Source organism: Xenopus laevis, chromosome 2L (assembly GCF_017654675.1).
Source record: "Xenopus laevis strain J_2021 chromosome 2L, Xenopus_laevis_v10.1, whole genome shotgun sequence".
In the NCBI taxonomy this organism is placed as follows: Eukaryota; Metazoa; Chordata; class Amphibia; order Anura; family Pipidae; genus Xenopus; species Xenopus laevis.
In genome coordinates this window covers 74,753,119-74,775,391 of record NC_054373.1, presented here as the reverse complement: position 1 = coordinate 74,775,391, position 22,273 = coordinate 74,753,119, and the positions used below count along the sequence as shown (strand labels likewise).

At 39.4% G+C, this 22,273-nt stretch overlaps 1 protein-coding gene across 3 annotated transcripts in view; it reads right to left on the bottom strand.

Annotated features, from left to right (window-relative positions):
* Positions 1–3,239: 3,239 nt before the first annotated feature.
* Positions 3,240–22,273, bottom strand: part of rsbn1.L (round spermatid basic protein 1 L homeolog) — a 37,765-nt gene continuing 18,731 nt past the window's right edge. For 2 of the 3 annotated variants that reach the window (XM_018246592.2, XM_041582060.1), the window contains exons 2-7: positions 11,403–12,085; positions 9,361–9,498; positions 9,115–9,257; positions 6,934–7,101; positions 6,620–6,728; positions 3,240–4,084 (exon numbers count right to left, since the gene is read on the bottom strand). In XM_018246592.2, coding sequence (XP_018102081.1) covers positions 3,689–4,084; positions 6,620–6,728; positions 6,934–7,101; positions 9,115–9,257; positions 9,361–9,498; positions 11,403–12,085 — 1,637 coding nt within the window. In that variant the 3' untranslated portion in view covers positions 3,240–3,688. Of the gene's footprint in view, positions 4,085–5,273; positions 5,772–6,619; positions 6,729–6,933; positions 7,102–9,114; positions 9,258–9,360; positions 9,499–11,402; positions 12,086–22,273 lie in introns of those variants that run through there. The other variant, XM_041582059.1, reaches the window with a different exon arrangement.

The window sequence follows — 22,273 nt, the reverse complement described above, 5'->3', positions numbered from 1 at the left end:
CAATTCTGTAAACTCACTGAAGAATCATGTACAAAAAGGAGGATACGAAAACAGACTATAAACATATCTGCACTATTGTGCATATGTATTGTGCTAGTGTTGCAGCAAAAACACAACCTCGATTTGCAAAATTTCCCTCAATTTTCAAGCAAGCTGAAAATAAAGGGAGGAAAAACTGGAACATTAACTTCCTTGAATACTAAATTATTTTCTTCAATTGCACCATCTCTAAAAGTATAATCACAAAAATAATTGTGCTAAAGTAATAAATCTGCTAAATATCCAGATTCAATATTAAAGGGATAGTAAAACATTTTTTTTTAAAATTGAAATGTCATCCCCTGGTAAAGCAATTGTTCTTCAAAACATCCAATGTGTGCTTAAATACATGGGCGTCCACAAAAGTAAGTTAATATGCACACAGGGTAGCATCCCACTGAAGATGAACCTATTCATAATAAATAAATGAAAACATTCCTAGCTAACTTAATTTTCATTTATGAAAACATTTACAACTGTTATTGTTACTTAATGCTACTCTGCTCTACTCAGCATAGGTGGCAGACAGTTTTAATTAAAACTTGCTTTTCACATAATTCAGTTCAGGAACACACTTCCTCCATCTTATGCCCTCCCACTAATATGGTAACAGTCAATGAACACCCCCTACTGCCCTCATGTACTTAGCTCAGCCAATCCCCTGCAAATGCTACAGGTAAGCTGCTGCCAAACAGTTAAATTTATTACTGGTATTGTAAATCCCTTCAAATCTTCCTTAGTCCCTTAAGTGTGACTTAAAGAAAATTAAGGTTTGCCTTGGGGTGGGAATCAAATTTACAAACAATTTCTTGGAACTAGCTGAAGAAGTCAGGGTCGGTAACTGCCCCCTCTTGGATGTTAGGCTGCTGCCTGCTTTTCCCTGTGAAAGTACAGCAAAGTGACTCTGTAGACAATGGTCATGATTTTATCCAAAGGCTAATTTAGAAAATGTATTCTGTCCAACTTTGTAAAACAGGTTTAGCTGTAACTATATTTTCTAACAATTTTTAGTCAGAGGATTCCAGGCTTCATAAGAGCTTACAAATACAATGGCAACTTCAGAAGGGTCTTTTCATCTTCCTCTTGATCAGCTAGAAGTAAGGTTGAAATTACCTGGCTATAAGGCTGAACTTGGTGGATGTCTTGCTCAGAACTATGTAACCATAGATACATAATTAAGACACATTTAGACATGTGCAGATCACCCAAGGCATTTTGAAATGATCAAACCACCCTGCATCAATACAGAATAATTCAAGCATTGCAAAGGGTAATTCTAGCAAACATACAAAAACATGTATACTTAGGGGCTCTGAACACGCATTCCCTTTACAAATGTCTTTTTTGCAGCATAAACAAAAAAGCAAACTCCTGTGTCTGATTTTTATCTTTTTATTCAAGATGTTATTGCTAGTAGAAGGCAAACAAGCATTCTATCTGTTCTACCACTAATAAGTTAATTTTGCCTTTTTGTATTTGTCCATTTACACGTTTTTATTGGTATCCCTTTTTTGCTGCATAGTCAGTGCTAGTGTCAGATTTTCGATGTAAGAAACAAGGATTAAGTACTTCCAATTTCATGGTTATGTTAATATTTGGAATATCTGTGGTAGGTTATATGGCCATTAAATACATGGAAATTGTTGCAGCACAGTGCAAAAGATTCTTAAGTTCATACAGCTGCACACAGACCATTTTTTATTAAATAAATAAGGGGAAAAATAACCCCACACGCTTTGTAATTTTTCACACTGTTTTCAAACCCTCTTTAGGGCCCTTACACACGGGCATTTTTATCTGCGCACAGGAGTAGACACAGTCAATTATTTTGAAGGGGGCTGTACTCTCACGGATGCATGTAAGCGGCAAACGGGACACAGCATGTTGCATTTCACATGCGTTTGGCGCCTACATGCGCCTGTGCGAGTACAGCCCCCTTCAAAATAACTGACTGCTTCTACTACTACACTCCCCTACGGATGAACGGAAGAAAGCGCAACCATGGGGGAGCGCAGGTAAAAATGGCCGTGTGTAAGGGCCCTTTATTGTTTAAGATTACCAGCAGCCATTACCTCAAATAAACTGCTTTGTTTCTTCCCAAGCTGAACCATTTTAATGGATTCCAACACCTGGTATAAAAAGATGAATGTACAAAGTAGTGCTTGCTTTCAGAAAGATCATTTTTTTTGGAGGGGGGGGAATGCTGGCAAGACAGGTTTTTTTTTTTCTCAAGCAAAGTAAAACATGAACTGCAAATTCATGAACTAATAAATATTAACCACAGAATTTAAGATGGTTTCTTCAGATGTTAAAGTGACAAGAAGCTAACAAAAATAAAGCTGTACATTTACTGGAAAGCAAAAGTCAACACATAATGCACTGAAACATTTATATACAAATTAAAACGTCAATTAAGATATGGAATTTTTTTAATGTCATAGTAGACATTAGTGAATTAAGAACATTCAATTGGTCTATATATTTAAAAATCCAAATATACAATTAGGTTGGAAGTCCTGTTGCATATTTAATAAGTCTAATAATAAGCTCTAATGAGCAGGGCCATCTTTATTTGGAAGTAATTATGTATTTATTAGATGTATACACAATTCTACTGTACACTACTGCAGAATTTATATATGGGGTTGCTTTATAAATCTACTTAAACTGGAGTAACAGAAATTTATGTTTTGGGCATATTACAGAGTTGGGTAGGTGGAAAAAAAGGCCCTAAATAGAAAAGAATATATTGCACATTCGCTGTGCCATAGAAGTGGTGTGGCCTTTACATAGCATTCAGACCAGTGTTAAGTTCTGTGCCTTTTTAGGTAAAATAAAAAGTGCAGTTGCTATAAGCTATAAAAATGTTCAATGCGGTACTTCCTTAAATTTGTTAATACAGGTATGGCATGTGTTTTCTGAAAATTCCAAATTATGGGAAGGTATTCTCCTACATAGACCATTTTAAGCAAATTACATTTTTTAAAAGATTTCCTTTTTCTCTATAATAAAATTGTGCCTTGTATTTGATGCTAACTAAACTGTAAAAAAAATTGTGGCAAAAACATCCTATTGGGTGTATTTAATATGTAAATGTTTTAATAGACTTAAGGAATGGTTATCCAAACTGCAGAAAACCCCCTTATGCAGAAAACAGCATTTTCCAAGCATGCCAGATAATGGATTCCATACCTGTACCATGAATTAACTTTTTTTTTTTTTTTTTAAGTCATACCATTACTTTGCCTATGTTGTGTGTGTAAAAACAGGCAAGCGACACAGAAAGCTAATAATCCATGCTAAAATATTTAATGGAAAGTGCTTTTTTTCAGTCTAAGACGCAATAACATTATTTCATTCTCTCTCCTGCATGGATCTGTTTCAAACGAAAATTTAACCGGAAAGACTTTAACAATGCATTACTTATCCCTTTCTAGCCAAATGGTTTGGCAACAAAATTAAAACACATATGCAGGCCACTCAGGCAGCAAATCTGTAAAGGGAAACCCCAGTCAACAATATTAAACAGTTACTGGATAGGAATTAAAAGATCAGTTATAAAACTATAACTTCCCATCAAAATTTAAAAAATATACTTCAGAAAAGAAAAGGAAATAAAAAGGAAAGTCTTTACTACTTTATGTACAAGTCAGCCTGATGTGTGGTAGGGATTTCCTTGGGTTTGCGGTGTCTCACTTTCTAACCTCTGAGATGGAATGGATGGTGCAAGGGAAGGTCCCTGTGCTACTGTGATCAAGGTGTCCTCCTCTTCCATTTTAACACAAGCTGGTTCTAACTCATCTTTTGGATTAGAGATGTCGGAGGCATGATCTTTTTCAGCTGGCTGTTGATCTTCTTTGTTGGCACTATATTGTTTAAGCCTTATGTGCCATGCCAAGCTGCACACTGCAGATACAGTCTTGAACTGGTGTATTACATTGCGGGGAATAAAATAAATATCATTGTCACAGAGCTGGACACGGGCGTAGCGAATTCCCTCTCGTCGCATTTGGTTGAGTTTGGCTTCATCTACCCACTGAACACACTGAGAACAGAAAAACATTAAAGTAAAAAGGATAATATTGATATGTTAATATATAATGAATTTAAGGAAGAATTAATTTAATTGTGTGTGTGTTTTTGCATGATGCTATGTAACTGAATATTAAACCAAATTTGCAATTGGTTTTCATTTTATTTGTGGTTTTTGAGTTAGCTTTTTATTCAGTAGCAGTCCAATTTGCAATTTCAGCTATTCAGTTGCTAGGGTCCAAATTACCCTAGCAACCATGAATTGATTGGAATAAGAGACTGGAATGTTAATAGGAGAGGGTCTGAAGAGAAAGAAGAGTATTAAAAAGTAGCAATAACAATACATTTGTAGCAGTACAGAGCATTTGTTTTTTTTAGATGTAACTGTCATTTGAAAGCTGCAAATACTCAGAAGGCAAAAAATGAAAAAAATAAAATAATGAAGACCAAATCAAAAGTTGCTTAAAGGAGAAGGAAAGGTTAAAACTAAGTAAGACTTATCAGAAAGGTCCACCTAAATATACCAGTAAACCCTCAAAGTAGTGCAGCTCTGAGTCCCCTGTCAAAAGAAACAGCACATTTCTTTCCTTCTATTGTGTACTCATGGGCTTCTGTATCAGACTTCCTGTTTTCAGCTTAAACCTCATTGCCCTGGGCAAGAGCATGCTCAGTTTGCTCCTCTCCCCCCACCCTCCCTTCTCTACTGTAATCTGAGCCCAGAGCAGGGAGAGACTCAGGCAGGAAGTGATGTCACACCATGTTAATACTGCAGCTCCTATCCTAAACAAACAGTGTTTCTAGAGCTTTTTACTCAGGTATGGTAAAACATTCTACAGAATAAATATAGCATTCTAGCTTGCACTATTGCAGCTAATCTATTGGCAATAAAATGCTTCCGTAGCTTTCCTTCTCCTTTAAAGGGCATTTAAAGGCAAAAAAATAAAATACCATTTTTACTTTCTTCATTGAAAAAGAAACCTATCTCCAATATACTTTAATTAAAAAATGTGTACCATTTATATAAGAAACCTGACTGTATGCAGTGAAATTCTCCCTTCATTTACTGCTGTGGATAGGAATTATGAGATGGTCCCTAACTGCTGAGCAGGGAAACAATCATACTTATGAACAGCAGGGGGAGCCCCTGCCTTACTTCCCAGCCATGCAGAACTCAAGCAGCTTTGTTTATGACGATCCCTAAGCAGCCAAGACCACACTGAGCATGTGCACAGTCTTAGTCTTGCAAAGATGTTTAACAAAGTAACAAGATGGTGTCCCCTGTAGCAGAATTTGAAAGCACAAATTATTTCTTTGATTAGGCTAGTGGTGCAGTAAGTTCATGTTTATATTTAGTATACAAAATACAGCATTTCTAGCCTTATTCTATTTTAGACATTACATGCCCTTTAAGATTGGCCATTCTATCACATATGAAAAGTTAATTCAAAGATGAACCACCACTTTTTAGGTGTTCATATTATCAGGGTACCCTTTATTCTTCTCCCTTTTCTTTTCGGTCATGCTTAGTTGCCAACACAAGAGTAACTGTCTTGTATTGTACAGTATGATACTAATTAAAGGGGTTGTTCACTAGTGATGTGAGAGTTCAGGCCGACCTCGGCACACCATTTGCGGGTCGTGGTTAGGTCCAGATTGAGCTCTTCTGCCTGCTCTCCCTGCCCGAGCTTACACTGCTGGCCCTGCAGAACAGAATTCCTGAGTTTCATTAAAGGCAGCTGTTATAATACAATAGTTGCGAATATGTATTAACTAATGTGGAAAATTGTAACACTTCAGAATCTACACCTGGACTACTGAGTTGCCAAAATCGTGAAGGCAAAAAACATCTTCAAATGGTTCAAGGAACCTCTGTCATTGACTTCTACATGACATCGACAGGTTTTAGCTGGTGTATGTTTTTTTTATCCTGAAATATTTTTTCAGGAAAAACACAACTCTACCTTTAATAAATAAGCCCCTGAATGTGAGGAAAAAGTAGAAAAATCTTTAAGGAGGCAAGAGAGAAATTTGTAGAGAGAAATTTGTAAATAAGCACAGTAATAAGCACAGAGACACACAAGGGAAGAAGTCCACCTACAGAGGCCATCAGGCCTTAAGGGCTAAACTACACAGTAGATTTTGGTCAAATTTGTGGAACAGATCGGATGTATTTAAATAAGAATAAAAAGTGTTTCAGGCACCATATTTTATCTTATCGGGTGCAAACACAGCATACAGCCTTTCCTGCCAACAGGGATGTTTAATGGCAAAGACTCCATATAGTTTAGACATCAGATTTTTAGATGTCCCTTTTTTTTTTTTTTTTTTTTTTTTTTTGACACGTGCATCTATATCCGACTTGTAGAATATAATCTGCTAGATCTGTCTGTGGGCAAATTCTTCTTATACAAAATTTACAGTTGCTAAAATAAGAAAATTAGTGTTAGGGCTTTAATTGGCTTTAAAAAGAACATCCAGCCTTAGTATGTCCTGTAACTCCAAATATAAAAATACATAGAAAAGAAACGATCACTTTAAATGTGGTCACCTGTGACACTGGTGGTTCATGGAGATCCAGCTGCAACCTCTGCACAACATGGGAAAAATCCTCTGCATGGAAACAAATTACATCTTTGGTTATGCGTGGTTGATCACTCCTGCAAACAAATAAAGCAAGATTAAAACACAATACAAAACGGTGGTTATGTTGTACTTAAGCCATATGAAATCGATATACAGCAATTATACTACTGAACAATTTACAATTTAAAGAAACCTGTGAATTGTATTCTGCATAAGAAAACAAGAATATTGTGAAAACGTATACATTAAAAAAAATAGCCTGCAATTCACATTCTTTACCATTCTCCAAACTGCACAGCTTTCAACACGCCAACAGCAGCAGTACTTTCCCAGTCAAAACCTTGCCCAACATGGTCAGCATGGGCTCTCGTCCTGTCCTCAAAGAGAACCTCTCTGGGTTCACTTGTTCGTGGAAGATACTGGAGATTTTTTATTTCATTCATGGATCTGCAAGTTTTCATAAACATGTTAGAATCTAAGCTTCCACTACATTATCTACATGTAAAATTGATCTTAGAATTTTTTTTTTCTGCATAAAAAGATTTGTTTAAGAAGAGAATATTAGGTTCTGCAAATATCCTGTACCACCTGGAAATAAAAATTAAAAAAACAAACAAAAACAAAACATGTCACTGCAAAAACTATTTCTAGAAAGCATGACATTTTAATGTAAAATCTCCTGCTCTCTTAATACAGCTTTAAGTGGCAGATCATTTTGGCCTGTGCCCACTCCAGTATTTGCCATGCCAGTTTAAAAATAAAAACTGGGTGAATAGAACATTTTTAAAAAAAATTGCACAGCCTATTTAGAATAAAAAATTAAAAGGTAAAAAACCTTGGGGATTAAAGGAATTTAGGGTTTATTGGAGAGAAAAAAAACAAAAAAAACTTTCCCTTTAATGTCACATTACTTTATCTTTCTTTGCACAGCCTATTTACTCAGTTTTTATTTTTACACTGAACAATTCCTTTATGAATCCCCCCCCCCCCAACTCCATATGCTCCCTTGGCAATTATTTACATAAAAACCAATGGTCACACAATTAAAATGGGTTGAGCTCTGTCCAATCAGTTGAATATGAGAGAAAGCATTCGGTCCAGTACCTGATGATATAAGCATGCGGAGTAATCTTCTCCAACCTTTCAGGGTTGCATCCATTGTTATGATGACCCAAAGGAAGGTAACTGCCTGCCATCACCCCCTCCCCGCACTGTGCACTAGTCAAAATGGTGCCCCTTAAAAAAACGACCCTAATATGCAGAGCAGCAGAGTTCCCCGGCACCACCTTCTGCCCATTTACATTCATTTTTTTTTTTTTTTCGGGTCTCTTCGCAAACACAAAGCCTCAGGGAGCATGCACAGATGGGCCTAGTCAGGAATCGGCTTCAACTGCAACTTAAAATGCTCCCACGGTGAGAACGAAGAGAATGCGACGGACAGAACGGGCATCTTCTGCCTGGGAACTCCACTATGCTGCTCTGCATTTTAGGTTTGGATTTTTTTTTCTTTAAAGGGGCACCTTTTAGAAAAATGCACAGTGCGACAATGGCAGACAGTTAAGGGGGACTTGTTACTAGGTGGGTTTAGTTCTCCATTAAGGGTAACATTGTAAAATAGGGTGAAAAAAAAATAAAAGATACATGTCAATAGAGTTCAACCCTCTAGTATTATTATTAAAATTTATTTATATAGCGCCAGCATATAAAAGGCAAAATACCCTTTTTGAAGCCTCTAAAATTTGCTCATTTGGGGAAAAATACCTTCCTGATAAGATGACCAATCCCTGGATCAACTTTGCACTAAGAGCTGTTATGTGACAGAAGGACTGATTCAGGGAGAGAACTTCACTGTAACCCTTTCTGAATATTAAGTTAGTATAGGATAGGGTAGGAGTATTTACTATATTGCTACTGTCCCCTAACCTAGGCAATTAAGCATTGATGTGCCTGACAAAATAAATCAACTAAAAGGTAGGCAGAAGAGGGCCTTGCCTAGAGTGCAACAGAGGGGGCGGTGGAACGCTAGGCACGGACCTCTTCTGTCTGCTGCTCCCTACTCCAGACCAATGTCCTCTCTAATGCCTTCTTGGCTATGTGAGCAAAAAAAAAAAAATCTTTTGTTCGCACATTTTAAACTTGTGTGTGCATTTTTTAAAACCATGCACACTCACAAGCCCGAAGCAACACCACACACGCTACTTCACTCGAGGGTGGGGAGCATGGCCATCTGGGCTGCATAGGGCAGTGGCTGACTTGGCCTATCACAGATATACAGAAATATTACTTTTGTTACCCCTCCACCCATTACAGCACCAGCTTTTGCCTGGCCATATCACAAAACTAGCATTAAAAATAACTGAGGGTGTGAGCACTAAAAAAATTATCACTCAAAGGCAATTCTGTAGTGGTTTCCAGTAACTACAATGCAAGGCTAACTATATGCAAAGTGGGAAGACTAACCGTCGACGTTTGAATGGGGATTTTGGCATGTCTGCTGTAGGGATCATCTGTTCTCCAGGCCTCACCCACATAATTGGGCCATCATCGCTTTGTGACCTACACTGAAGCCTTAGAGTAGACATGGTCCCCCACGGTAAAGTCATCTGGGGGGGAAAAAAAAGTGAATTCAGAGGATAACGAAAAACAAAAGAAATAAGCACCCAATTGATCAAAAAGTGGACTAAACTGATTTTACAGTATTATTACTTTTAAAAATGGTGATTCTTCCAACATGTCCAGGAACTCAGGGAAAAAATCTCCAACTTCCTCATCAACAGCACCAACTAGACTGATTTGGCGCATAGGACCGGCTCTGTATGTTCCACAACAATATGTTCTGCTTACCTGTAAGAAAAAAAAAAAAAAGATCCTGACAAGATGGCACAAGGTGAAGGGGCAGTTACACTGCATGCACAGTAGTGTCAGCTAAAGTATTGCAGCTACACAAGGATAATGTTTGGTCATGTGTGGCAACATATACATCTGGGCTGCATCTGTCAAAATGGTGGCCACTAAAGAGATGTAAGAGTAGGATTTAAATATGCAATTCTGTTGAAACATCAATATTTTAAACCTTGGAGAGAGGATGATACGTACCAAGGATCTAGCCAAATTAAAATTGTTAATATTCCTTAACTTTTAATCGATTTATTTTTCACCTGCTTGGCACACTTTAAAGGAACAGTAACACCAAATAAATGAAAGCATTTTAAAGTAATTCACATATAATATACTGTTAGCATGCAACAGCAAAAGCGGTGTGTTTGCTTCAGAAAGAATCCTATAGTTTATAAATAAGCTGCTGTGTAGCAATGGGGAAGCCGTTCAATCTGGAGAAAAGGTACAGATTAGACAGAACATAATGGATAAGCGTTGATTAATACAATTGTGCTCAGCTATATTTCTAGAGCAGAAGCCACCTGAGGTAGCCCCTGCAATGCCACCTCACACTCTAAAGGTCCCCATAGACGCGACGATTCTTCTTGCCGAACGACCGATTTTAGGGAAGCCCGACCAATCCTTCGAAATTGCTTACCTATCCTGTGGGGTCATCCAGATCTCCTTACTGCTGCCCCTGGTAACTCGTTTGGTGCTGCAGGCTGAGGCAGCTCCCCTGACGTCCTTTTATCCGTTATCTTCTATGTAATCTGTCCCTTTTTTCCTTTGTTTCAATTTGAATGGCTGCCCCCATGGCTACCAAGCAGCTTGTTTATATATAGTCTTCATCAAGCATTTTTTACCATTGCAGGGCAACAGTACATTAGATTTTAATTACTTTGATACCCTTGCAGTGTTCGTCAAAATGCCACCCCTTTGCCTTAACAGCTTTACAAATATAAGGCATTTAGTTAAATTGCCAAACATACATCTATATCCAGCTCTTTTGCAGTAATTCCCAAGGCATTCAGCTAAGCTGGACAAAGGAGTCTAAATAGAGAAAACCGCAAGAGCAGTTCGAAAATCAAGGCCTCTAGAGCAGTGGTCCCCACCCTGTGGCTAATGAGCAACATGCTGATCACCAATCACTTTAATGTTGCTCCCACACTTTTTTGACAACACTTTTTTCATTTTGTGTGTCTCACAAATAGAAAAGGCTGGGGACCCTGCTCTAGAGAGTGGGCAGGATTTGTACCCATCTCTTGTAACTTTCTATACCAAACAGCTCTTGTAAAACATAGACAATGCATTCTGGGTAATCATCTTTCTGAAGAACTGACTCACTCGTTATTACCCTAGCCTTAGCCTAACATGACAAGTCACTAGAACAAATGCAGTCAGAATGGTGTCTTCCATGTTGCCAGCCTTCATGCGGTATTTGTATTTTAAGGGTAGGGACACACTGGGCGATTTGGGGAGATTTAGTCGCCTGGCGACTAATCGCAGCGACTTTTCTCCCCGAATGCCTCCCCTCACTCTGCGCCTGGATAAAATGAAAAGTCGCCGGCGCTAATCACACACGGCGATTCGTTTTCCGAAATCGCCCGAAGTTGCCTCACGAGGAAACTTCGGGCGACTTCGGAAAACAAATCGCCGCGTGTGATTAGCGCAGGCGATTTTTCATTTTATCCAGGCGCAGAGTGAGGGGAGGCATTCGGGGAAGATTGGTCGTGGAAAGTCGCGGCGATTAGTCGCCAGGCGACTAAATCTCCCCAAATCGCCCAGTGTGTCCCTACCCTAAAGGTTTACCTCCAAATAATTGCTAATCTACTGATCTTAACATTAAAAAAAAAAAAAAGAAAAACACTTACCTGTGTATGAAAATTAGCAATTGTCGTGGTCTCAATATCTTTCTTTCCTAAGATCTCCATTTTTACAGGAGTATTCGGAAAATTAAAGGCAAAATAGTCTAGAAAATCTGGCAAGTAAGCAGCAGCACCATGAACTACGGCCAGGGCATAATAGGCTGCACTTTTATCATTCTCACCAAATGTCCGTTCCAAGAACTCTTCAGCAAATCTTTCCATCTCCATAGGAGACAAAAAGGAGAGTTCATCCATGTAGGCATGTAGTACTGGAGCTCCTCCATTTGATTGATTTTCTTCATGCATTAATCTGCTGAACTTGGACCTTGTATCTAAGGTGGTAGTACGGATACAGTGTTCTTGATGAGATGCAAAGGGCATCTGGACTTCGTGGGGAACTCTATATTCTTCAGTTCCTAAATCAGAGCGACAAAGCTTTTCATCTTGTAAATACCGGCAGGATTCACTATTAACTTCTGTCCCTGCATCCTTTTCATCCTGCGTTTCTTGAGTAATGCGTGTTAATCCAGCACAAAGTGTCTGAACTTCTTTGTTATACATTTTTAGCTTTCTGCCTCTCAAATCATCTCTGTGCTTCTTTTTCTTCTTTTTCTTGAACTTTTTAATCAGAAAGGAATCCTCATCATGCTTAATAACTCTCTGGGATTTCCCATTTTCATCTGGAAATTCTAAGAAAACAAAACAAGGAAAAAAAAAATAAAAAATATATGGAAAATACACACGACTAAAATTCTTGCATAAGACCACCATGTTCCTTAAGCAGACTGTACTAGAATAACATTTACAACACATAATATATACATTTAGACAGAAACAGTGGGGAATGCTATCAAAGGTTGGAAGGAGGAGGAGTAAGGGACTGTTAAGATTCTATCCCATCATCAACCATTCACAACCTAGCCCACATTCATCCACAGCATTATTATAATAACACATTATTGCTGCTGAATTACAATATGCAAGTTCCTTATCCAAAATAAACTGCTGTGAGGCAGGATGCTGTTCCCCAACTAGTATAGTTTAGAGAAATTATTCAATTTAGAATGTAAGCTTTCTGGGATAAGGCCCTCTTTTCCTCTTATATCAGTTATTTGTTTGTTGGTGCTTAATAAATAAACTCCGTTCACAATTCCTTAGAATCATTTATTTTCTACACAGGCACCCAACAGCAAGTTCCTACGTTAGATTTTTTTAAAGGGTAGCCCAAAGGTGTCTATATGAGGGAGAAACACTATTCTATTGGCCACTGCCAGACAATATCAGCTACATCGGACAGCAGACCTGGTGGAGGGCTACCCCGATCCAAGGAGATGGGGGCATTCAAAAAGACTTTCCTGTGCATGCAGCTATCAGGGAGTGGGCAGTTGGCAGGGACATGCAAAGAGCAATGCTGAGGTGTGTACATAACATACACATGAAAAAGAGAGACTTTTGAAAACATAATGCACATATAATTCATTATGTCTAGTTGAATAATGGGATTCTCCAAGTCATGATTCTAGCTGTATGTAGAGGAGATAATTCGTTAATTACTAAATAATTGCTATAACCAACTATCATTCATGGGGAACTCTGTTTGATTCATGCACTGCCTTGAAAACAATGATTCATACAGATAAACAGAAAGCAAAAAAATTAATTAAAAAAAACAAACAAAAAAAAAACGTGTCCAGGTACTTGGGCACAACTGCCATAAATTTTACACTAGGTTGAAGCAAAAGGCAGTTTCTGCCTTTGGGAGTGCTGGGTGCAAGAAGGGAGTAAGTGCAAATAACTGACTGCTGTGTGCTCTGAGTGTATCTGACTGAGACAAACCACTTTTTCTTTTCTCTGTTTGGGGTAAACTGGTAGATACAGTGGTGTGAAAAGCTATTTGCCCCCTTCCTGATTTCTTATTCTTTTGCATGTTTGTCACACTTAAATGTTTCTGCTCATCAAAAACCGTTAACTATTAGTCAAAGATAACATAATTGAACACAAAATGCAGTTTTTAAATGAAGGTTTATGTTATTAAGGGAGAAAAAAAACTCCAAATCTACATGGGCCTGTGTGAAAAAGTGATTGCCCCCCTTGTTAAAAAATAACTTAACTGTGGTTTATCACACCTGAGTTCAATTTCAAAGGTTATAAAGACATTTCTAAAGCTTTGGGACTCCAGCGAACCACAGTGAGAGCCATTATACACAAATGGCAAAAACATGGAACAGTGGTGAACCTTCCCAGGAGTGGCCGGCCGACCAAAATTACCCCAAGAGCTCAGAGACAACTCATCCGAGAGGCCACAAAAGACCCCAGGACAACATCTAAAGAACTGCAGGCCTCACTTGCCTCAATTAAGGTCAATGTTCACGACTCCACCATAAGAAAGAGACTGGGCAAAAACGGCCTGCATGGCAGATTTCCAAGGCGCAAACCACTTTTAAGCAAAAAGAACATTAAGGCTCGTTTCAATTTTGCTAAAAAACATCTCAATGATTGCCAAGACTTTTGGGAAAATACCTTGTGGACCGACGAGACAAAAGTTGAACGTTACATCTGGCGTAAAAGTAACACAGCATTTCAGAAAAAGAACATCATACCAACAGTAAAATATGGTGGTGGTAGTGTGATGGTCTGGGGTTGTTTTGCTGCTTCAGGACCTGGAAGACTTGCTGTGATAGATGGAACCATGAATTCTACTGTCTACCAAAAAATCCTGAAGGAGAATGTCCGGCCATCTGTTCGTCAACTCAAGCTGAAGCGATCTTGGGTGCTGCAGCAGGACAATGACCAGCAAATCCACCTCTGAATGGCTGAAGAAAAACAAAATGAAGACTTTGGAGTGGCCTAGTCAAAGTCCTGACCTGAATCCTATTGAGATGTTGTGGCATGACCTTAAAAAGGCGGTTCATGCTAGAAAACCCTCAAATAAAGCTGAATTACAACAATTCTGCAAAGATGAGTGGGCCAAAATTCCTCCAGAGCGCTGTAAAAGACTCGTTGCAAGTTATCGCAAATGCTTGATTGCAGTTATTGCTGCTAAGGGTGGCCTAACCAGTTATTAGGTTCAGGGGGCAATTACTTTTTCACACAGGTTTGGATTTCTTTTCTCCCTAAATAATAAAAACACTCATTTAAAAACTGCATTTTGTGTTTACTTGTGTTATCTTTGACTAATAGTTAAATGTGTTTGATGATCAGAAACATTTTGTGTGACAAACATGCAAAAGAATAAGAAATCAGGAAGGGGGCAAATAGTTTTTCACACCACTGTACATTAAGTGTATTTATTTTCTTGTGTTTTATGCCGAGATAGTTTCTATGGGGAACATTTTTTAAAAAACATTAATAAGGGGTTGTTTTTTACTGCTGGTAGCAATCAGCATTTCTTTTTCTCTTTCTCTCTGCCTGCTAATTAAGGGGGAGGAGTTATTCAGGTAAATTCTGATCAGGCATTGTGTTCTGTTGTTTGAAACCATTAACTCTGTGACTTCAAAGGGTGTGTGGGAGCTGCTAAGCAAGTGTTGCATGTAAATTAAGTGTTAAGCAGGGTTAAAAACCTTAAAGGGATACTGTCATGGGAAAAAAAAAATTTTCAAAATGAATCAGTTAATAGTGCTGCTCCAGCAGAATTCTGCACTGAAATCCATTTCTCAAAAGAGCAAACAGATTTTTTTATATTCAATTTTGAAATCTGACATGGGGCTAGACATTTTGTCAATTACCCAGCTGCCCCATGTCATGTGACATGTCTGTAATTCCAGATTCTGCAAAATCAACACATTTACATAGATTTGGGGGGGGGGCAAAGGTAGAAAAAAGTATGTTCACCCCAGAAAACCAGGCATTTTTGGAAAGTACACATTCCCCCAAATCCAAATTGGGTATGCATGTCTTTCTACTCCAAAGCACCAACCCGCAAACCTTTCCTAAATTTGGCTATTTTGGCAACATATCCAAAAATCACCTCAAAAAATTCCACGCTGCAGCATCGTTTTTCCCACATACTACAAGGTATCAAGATAAATCACCGCAAATATAAAAGCTTGGGGTCCTCTGAACAATTTTATGCCCAATATCTATAGGTTTACCTAAGTACGTGGCATATAGGGGCCCCAAAATAAAGACCCCCTCATATGGTCTGTCATATTAAGGTACTGCAAAATCAACATATTTACATAGTTTGGGGGGGGGGCAAAGGTAGAAAAAAGTAAGGATTAACTGAACAGTTTGATGCCCAATATGCATAGATGAACCGAAGCAGCAGACATGTGCGGACCCCAAATAAAAATACTGCATATGAATTTTCTCCACTGCCGATTCGTCTTCTGTGAACAAAACCCCTGACTGTGCCACACGACCGACTAACAGCACAGAGAGCCCCAAAACCACACATTCTGCCGAATCAAAAATGGGTAATTAGGTCTTTCTACTCCAAACTACCATACTGCAAAGCTACTCTAAAGGCAGCGGTTATTACAACATTTCTGAAAATCGCCTAGAAATATTGCAATTGGCCACATTTATCTCACCCAATGTCTCAAGACACTCTTAACAGCAGAAAGACCCCCCACAAAACCATATATTTTTGTAAAGTACACATTCTGACGAATCCAAAATTGCTAAAAAAATTTATTACTCCAAATGATCAACACAAACGACGCTAAAAAACAACAATGCAAGCATAAAATCATTAAAAAAAAACAATTAGGCAAATCAATGAAATAACTGATCCAACAGTGTGTTTAGCAGTCAGAATGTTTGATCCAATAGTCACGCTGTGAAATCAAGAGGAAAATTGATAAAATGAACAAAAAAAAAAAGGGATAAAAATAAAAAAAAATGTGTATATGCATGTGTGTACAGTTCTAAAAAATGTGTAAATGTGTAGATATGTGTATGTAAGTGTGTCAATATGTGCAGAACTACGAGTGTATAAAAGACAAAAACCCACAGAAAAGCAATAAACAAAACCAAAAAAAACCCTACCTTTAGTTACGTGTGTGAGTGTGTGAGTGTGTGAGTGTGTGAGTGTGTGTAAAGAAACGCCACTTACCATTTCTGTGGATGGGGGAGTCCTTGGCAGCTTTGGAGGGCCCAGGATTGCTTAAAGTGAGTAGGCAGCGCTGGATCGGGTCCTACAAGGTCCTGTGATGTTGCTACATGATGTATGTATTGAAGTCGGGTCAGACCGAGGTGGCAACCACCTTGGCTTGTTGCCTAGGGGGTTGAGGACACAGCAGACTCACCTACACGGTGAGGGAGGGAGGTTTGTGACAGTCAGGAGGGGAAGTAGGGAACAGAAGGATAGGGGGGCTGGTCCACAGCTTGTCCAAAACAACAAATTCGGCATATTGGCTGAAGATGCTGGGGAGGAAGGCTCTGAACTGCCATGTATGAAGCAGGCTGACTCTCAGAACACCCTGGGAGGCAGTGGCTCTAATACGGGTAGTGGGGGGTGTGCAAGGAAGGAAAGGCAGGTTCTAGTTATAGGGGATTCAATTATTAGAAAGGTGGATAGGGTAATCTGCCGAACAGTCTGCTGCTTGCCTGGTGCTAGGGTTCGTCATGTAGTGAAACGAGTGGACAGAGTATTGTCAGGGCTGGGGAAGACTCAGCAGTCTTGGTACACATAAGTACCAATGACAAAGTTAGAGGAGGTGGTGAAGTCCTAAAGAGAATTTTTTAAAATACTTGGTGTAAAGTTGAGGTCAAGGACTTCCAAGATAATTTTCTCAGAGATATTACCTGTGCCACAAGCAATGCGAAGAAGACAGGACTGGGCTGACTTGATTTCTCAGTCGACTACAGGCTCTTTGCTAGGGATGGGCTGCACCTCAATGATGATGGTTTAAGCTGTTTTGGGGGAGAAGATGGCTAGACGGTTGGAGAAGATTTTAAACTAGGCATGGGAGGGGGAGGGTTTAGATAAGGAATCCATGGAAGACAGGTTAGATGAGATGATGGGGAAAATGGGGGAAGAGATTTGGCTGGGGGTACTGTTAAGGATAGCGAGGACGACATGACATTTGTTCAATATGGTACCAGCATTAAGTGTATGTTTGCAAATGCAAGAAGTCTGACTGGTAAAATGTGGATAGCTGGAGGGAAAATATGATGTGATTGATGTGGCCGAAACATTGCTGATTGAGTAGCATGACTGGGCATTTAATATAGGGATGCACCGAATCCACTTTTTTGGATTCGGCCGAACCTCTGAATCCTTAGTGAAAGATTCGGCCGAATACCGAACCCTAATTTACATTTGCAAATTAGGGGTGGGAAGGGGAAAACATTTTTTACTTCCTTGTTTTGTGACAAAAATTCACGCAATTTCCCTCCCGTCCCTAATTTGAATATGCAAATTAGGATTTGGATTCGGTTCGGCCAGGCAGAAGGATTCGGCCGAATCCCAAACCGAATCCTGGATTCGGTGCATCCCTAATTTAATATCAGCAGCTATACTTTGTTTCGGAAGGGACAGAGGCAATAGAAAAGGAGGAGGGGTATGTGTTTGTTAGGCAGGATTTAAAAGCTTATATAAAGGAGGAGGTGATGTTAGAAAATGAGGGGCAGAAGTCTTATAGGTAGAGTTCACCAATTGTTAAGATTCCAGCAAATTAATTGGAGGAGTATGCTATAGACCCCCTAATGTAAGTGAGAAGGAGGCTAAGCTCCTGATGCAAACAGAAAATGCTGCTAGTTTGGTTAACGTAATAATAATGGGGGATTTTAATTACCCACATATTGACTAGAGCAACAGTACTGCCAGATCAGGTAATGGGAACAAGTTTATAAACTTGTTGCATGACAATTTTGTGGCACAGGTTGTTGATGAGCCAACCAGAAAAAATGCTATTCTAGATTTAGTGATCTCAAATGACCCAGAACTTGTGCAAGTCACTGAACCCCTGGGTAATAGTGACCATAATGTTATATAATTTAATGTCTGGTGCAAACAAATATACACTGGGGCAACAGAAAACATCAATTTCAGAAAAGCTGCCCTTCAGAGCATTGATTCGGTATAAGTTTTCAGCTATGAACACACAACAGAAATGGTTGTCATTTAAAATGATATTAAATCACTACTGTTCTCAATATATTCCCTTAAGGAGTAAATGTAGAAGATCAGGTAGATGTAGATGTGGCTTAATATAGAAGTAAAGACGTAAATAGGAAAGAAGAGAAAAGCATTTAAAAACTACAAGTCTGTTGGGACAGAAGCTGCATTCAAAAATGAATAAACGTTGTAAATCAGCAATCCGGAAGGCAAAGAAAGGAAATAATGAGTGCATTGCGGTGGAGGCTAAGACTAACCCCAAAAAGTTTTTAAAATATATTGATAGTAAAAAGATGCAGGTTAATAGCGGTCTTTAATTCCCCAATGAATATTACAATGCCTCACTTGCTATTAGCCCTACCTATCCCCAGATTGAAAAAAGCAGCCCAGAAGTGGGTTAATCAGATATCCACAGTAGCCAGACTGGCAATTACCTCCAAATGGAAGACTCCAATAATCCCCACCATCCAAGAAATAACTCTTAGACTAGAAAGCAACAAGAAGTTTGAGGAAATGACTGCCCGCATCAATAATACGTTAGATTTGCATAGCAATATCTGGGGCAACTGGGACCATTACATGTTGACTAGAACTGACTGCTCTTAAATTTTTCGGTAATTATTGATAGGCTACAGCTATGATATATGTCCGCGAGCTTCAACTCCCCCCTCCCTCTGTTTTTTTTTTTTTTTTATTTATTTATTTTTCCTCCCTTGTTTCTCCTTATGCAATTGCTGTACTGCCTTACAATTACTGTTGAATCCAATACTTAGACGTAGTCTATTGCTATACTTAGAGGTTTTGGATGGAACAGCTTGCACTCTATGTAATGTTGATGTACCTCTTACTCTGTTTTGTCTGCTTGTTTATTTTGAAAATTAATAAAAATGTAAGTTACAAAAAAAAAAAAAAGATGCTGGTGAGAGTGTTGCTCCATTAAATAATTGTACCAGTATAACCATAACAGATACAGAAAAGGCAAATATGCTAAATCTGTTCTTTTCTTCAGTGTATACAATAGAGGAGTCAGAGTTCCCAGGTTCACTTCATAGCTGCACTGATGGCTCAGCTCAATCTAGTCAGTGGCTAGATAGGTCATATCAGACAAATTTGATTGCTTTTTATGATGAGGTAAGTAAGATGCTGGACAGTGGGGGGGCAGAAGATGTAATCTATTTGGATTTTGCCAAAGAATTTGATACCGTGCCCCACAAATGACTGTACAGAGGATGGTTGTTAAAGTTACATTCTCTACTTGGAGTAGGGTTCTTAGTGGGGTCCCTCAGGGCTCGGTATTGGGTCCACTTTTATTTAACTTGTTTATTAATGACTTAGGAGGGTATTGTAAGTAATGTATCAGTGTTTGCAGATGACAAAACTATCCAGCCCAATTAATTCCATCCAGGATGCAGCATCCTTGCAACAGGATCTTGACAAACTGGCAATCTGGGCAGCTAAGTGCCAAATGAGATTCAATGTTGATAAATGTAAAGTCGTACACCTGGGATGTAAAAATATCCAAGCCACTTATACCCTTAATGAGACTGCACTAGGCAAATCAATTATGGAAAAGGACCTTGGAGTCCTTGTAGATGATAACCTCGGCTGTAACAAGCAATGCCAGTCAGCAGCATCAAGGGCAAATAAGGTCTTGAGCTGTATTTTAAAGGGGCATAGATTCACGGGAGGAGGGGGTCATTCTTCCACTTTATCGAGTACTGGTAAGGCCCCATCTAGAATATGCCGTACAGTTTTGGTCTTCATCACTCAAACAGAACATTATTGTTTTAGAGAGGGTACAGAGAAGGGCAACTAAGCTGGTAAAAGGTATGGAAAATCTTAGCTATGAGGAATGACTGGCCAAATTGGGGATGTTCACGCTGGAGAAGAGGCGCTTAAGGGGTGATATGATAACTATGTATAAATATATAAGGGGATCATATATTAATCTCTCAAATGCTTTATTTACCAGTAGGTCTTTCCAGCTGACACAAGGTCACCCATTCCAATTAGAAGAAAAGAATAAATATTCGGAAGGGGTTTTTTACAGTGAGAGCTGTGAAGATGTGGAATTCTCTCCCTGAATCAGTTGTAGACTGGCCAAATTGTGGATGTTCATGCTGGAGAAGAGGCGCTCAAGGGGTTACATGATAACTATGTATAAATATATAAGGGGACAATACAATAATCTCTCTAATGCTTTATTTACCAGTAGGTCTTTCCAGTGTGGTGGACTGGTCAGTCTATTCTGTTTGCTATCATTTAAAAAGTCTATTTTACTGCCATACTGCATGCATGTCTGCTATATTTCCGTGCACAAGCTATTTTGCAAAACAAGCTATTTTGCAAAACATATTTACTTGCTCAGATGTCTCTATAACCCAGATATTCCGCTAGGCCGTAACCAAGAGGAACCTCTTCATAGAAACAGACTTCTGCTAAGAAGGTCACATACGTTTGTGGTTATGCCACTCTGCACCTGTTTCCTGAAGACGACTGCTGAATTAAACCACATAAGAGACTTTATACCTTATTGCTTTCCATTTGAAGATATATTACTTAGACTTTCGTAGTTTGCAGTTTTTCCATTTGAAGTTATATAGCTTAACCGCAAGCTTAGGGGGGTGTCAAACCTCCGCTTTGCCTTTATAACCTTTTGTACTTTGCAATAAAGCCAGAGTGAGAAACATTTGCATACTGAACAGTCGTGTCAGTGTCATTTTCTTTCTGCCAGCCGGTTGGATTTACTTATCATATAATTTGGAAGGGTCAGATACTCTTAGGACATACTTCTGTCCACAACATTTTTGGCGCCCAACGTGGGGCACCAGGTTCTGGCTGACCACTAGCCGATGCCACGGACGACGGACGCCCAGTAGAGGAAAGGACGGAGACTGATCACCTCCGGGACACAGGTAAGACCTATGTTATTAGTTTCTTGCCTGTGTCATACCTATACCTACTGCTGAGGGTGTTTGTTGTCAATATCGACTTTTGGTAGTCAGCAAAGACAGGTAACATCTTGCCTGGTGCCATTTACCCGACCTGTATAAGAGTATCTGTGCCCGGTTTATGTTTTGTTGTCCATTGACTCCCTACTGGTGGATGGGGACATAGGTAATCGAAAGGGGATCTGGTAACAGGGAACTACTAATAGTCGTGGAACGGTACCATCCTTCAGCACACCGGCCGTGAAAAAGTCGGCCCCTTATGTGACCCTCCATCGGCAACACTGCCTAGTGGTTGGCCGATCCCGTGGGGTGGTGGTATCAGCTTCCAACACACCGGCCGTGCCAGTCGGCCACTAGTGTGTCTCTCCATCGGCAACACTGCCTAGTGGTTGGCCGATCCCGAGGAGCGTATTAACGATATCTCCCAGACGTGGGAATAAGGTTCCCTGTTGACCTGGTCTGCAGACAGTCACGATATCCACCAGTATCGAGGTTATCAGTGTCTTTTGTGTATTGAATATCTGTAATTTTTATCTTGTCAATGTCATGTCCTAATTGTGTATGTGGTTTACTGTTTGCAATCACTCCTTTGGGGTGGAGGTTAGCAAAGATTACCCCAGGGGGCTATCCACCTAGTGGACTAGGTCTAGGACCGGTCCTTCCCGGGTTTACAGATTTTCAGGTATATCGCCTCAACGTCCATTTCCCTGTGTGTCCTACCGATCTGGGGGACAGTCTGTTCAATATAAGGGCGAGAATACTCTCCATAGGTCAACATCCAGGCGTCTGTGACAGTCATCCAGCGGCTGGTCTAGATAACTGTGAAGCTGGGGAAATAGACAGAGTTGAGAATTTTTTGTCAC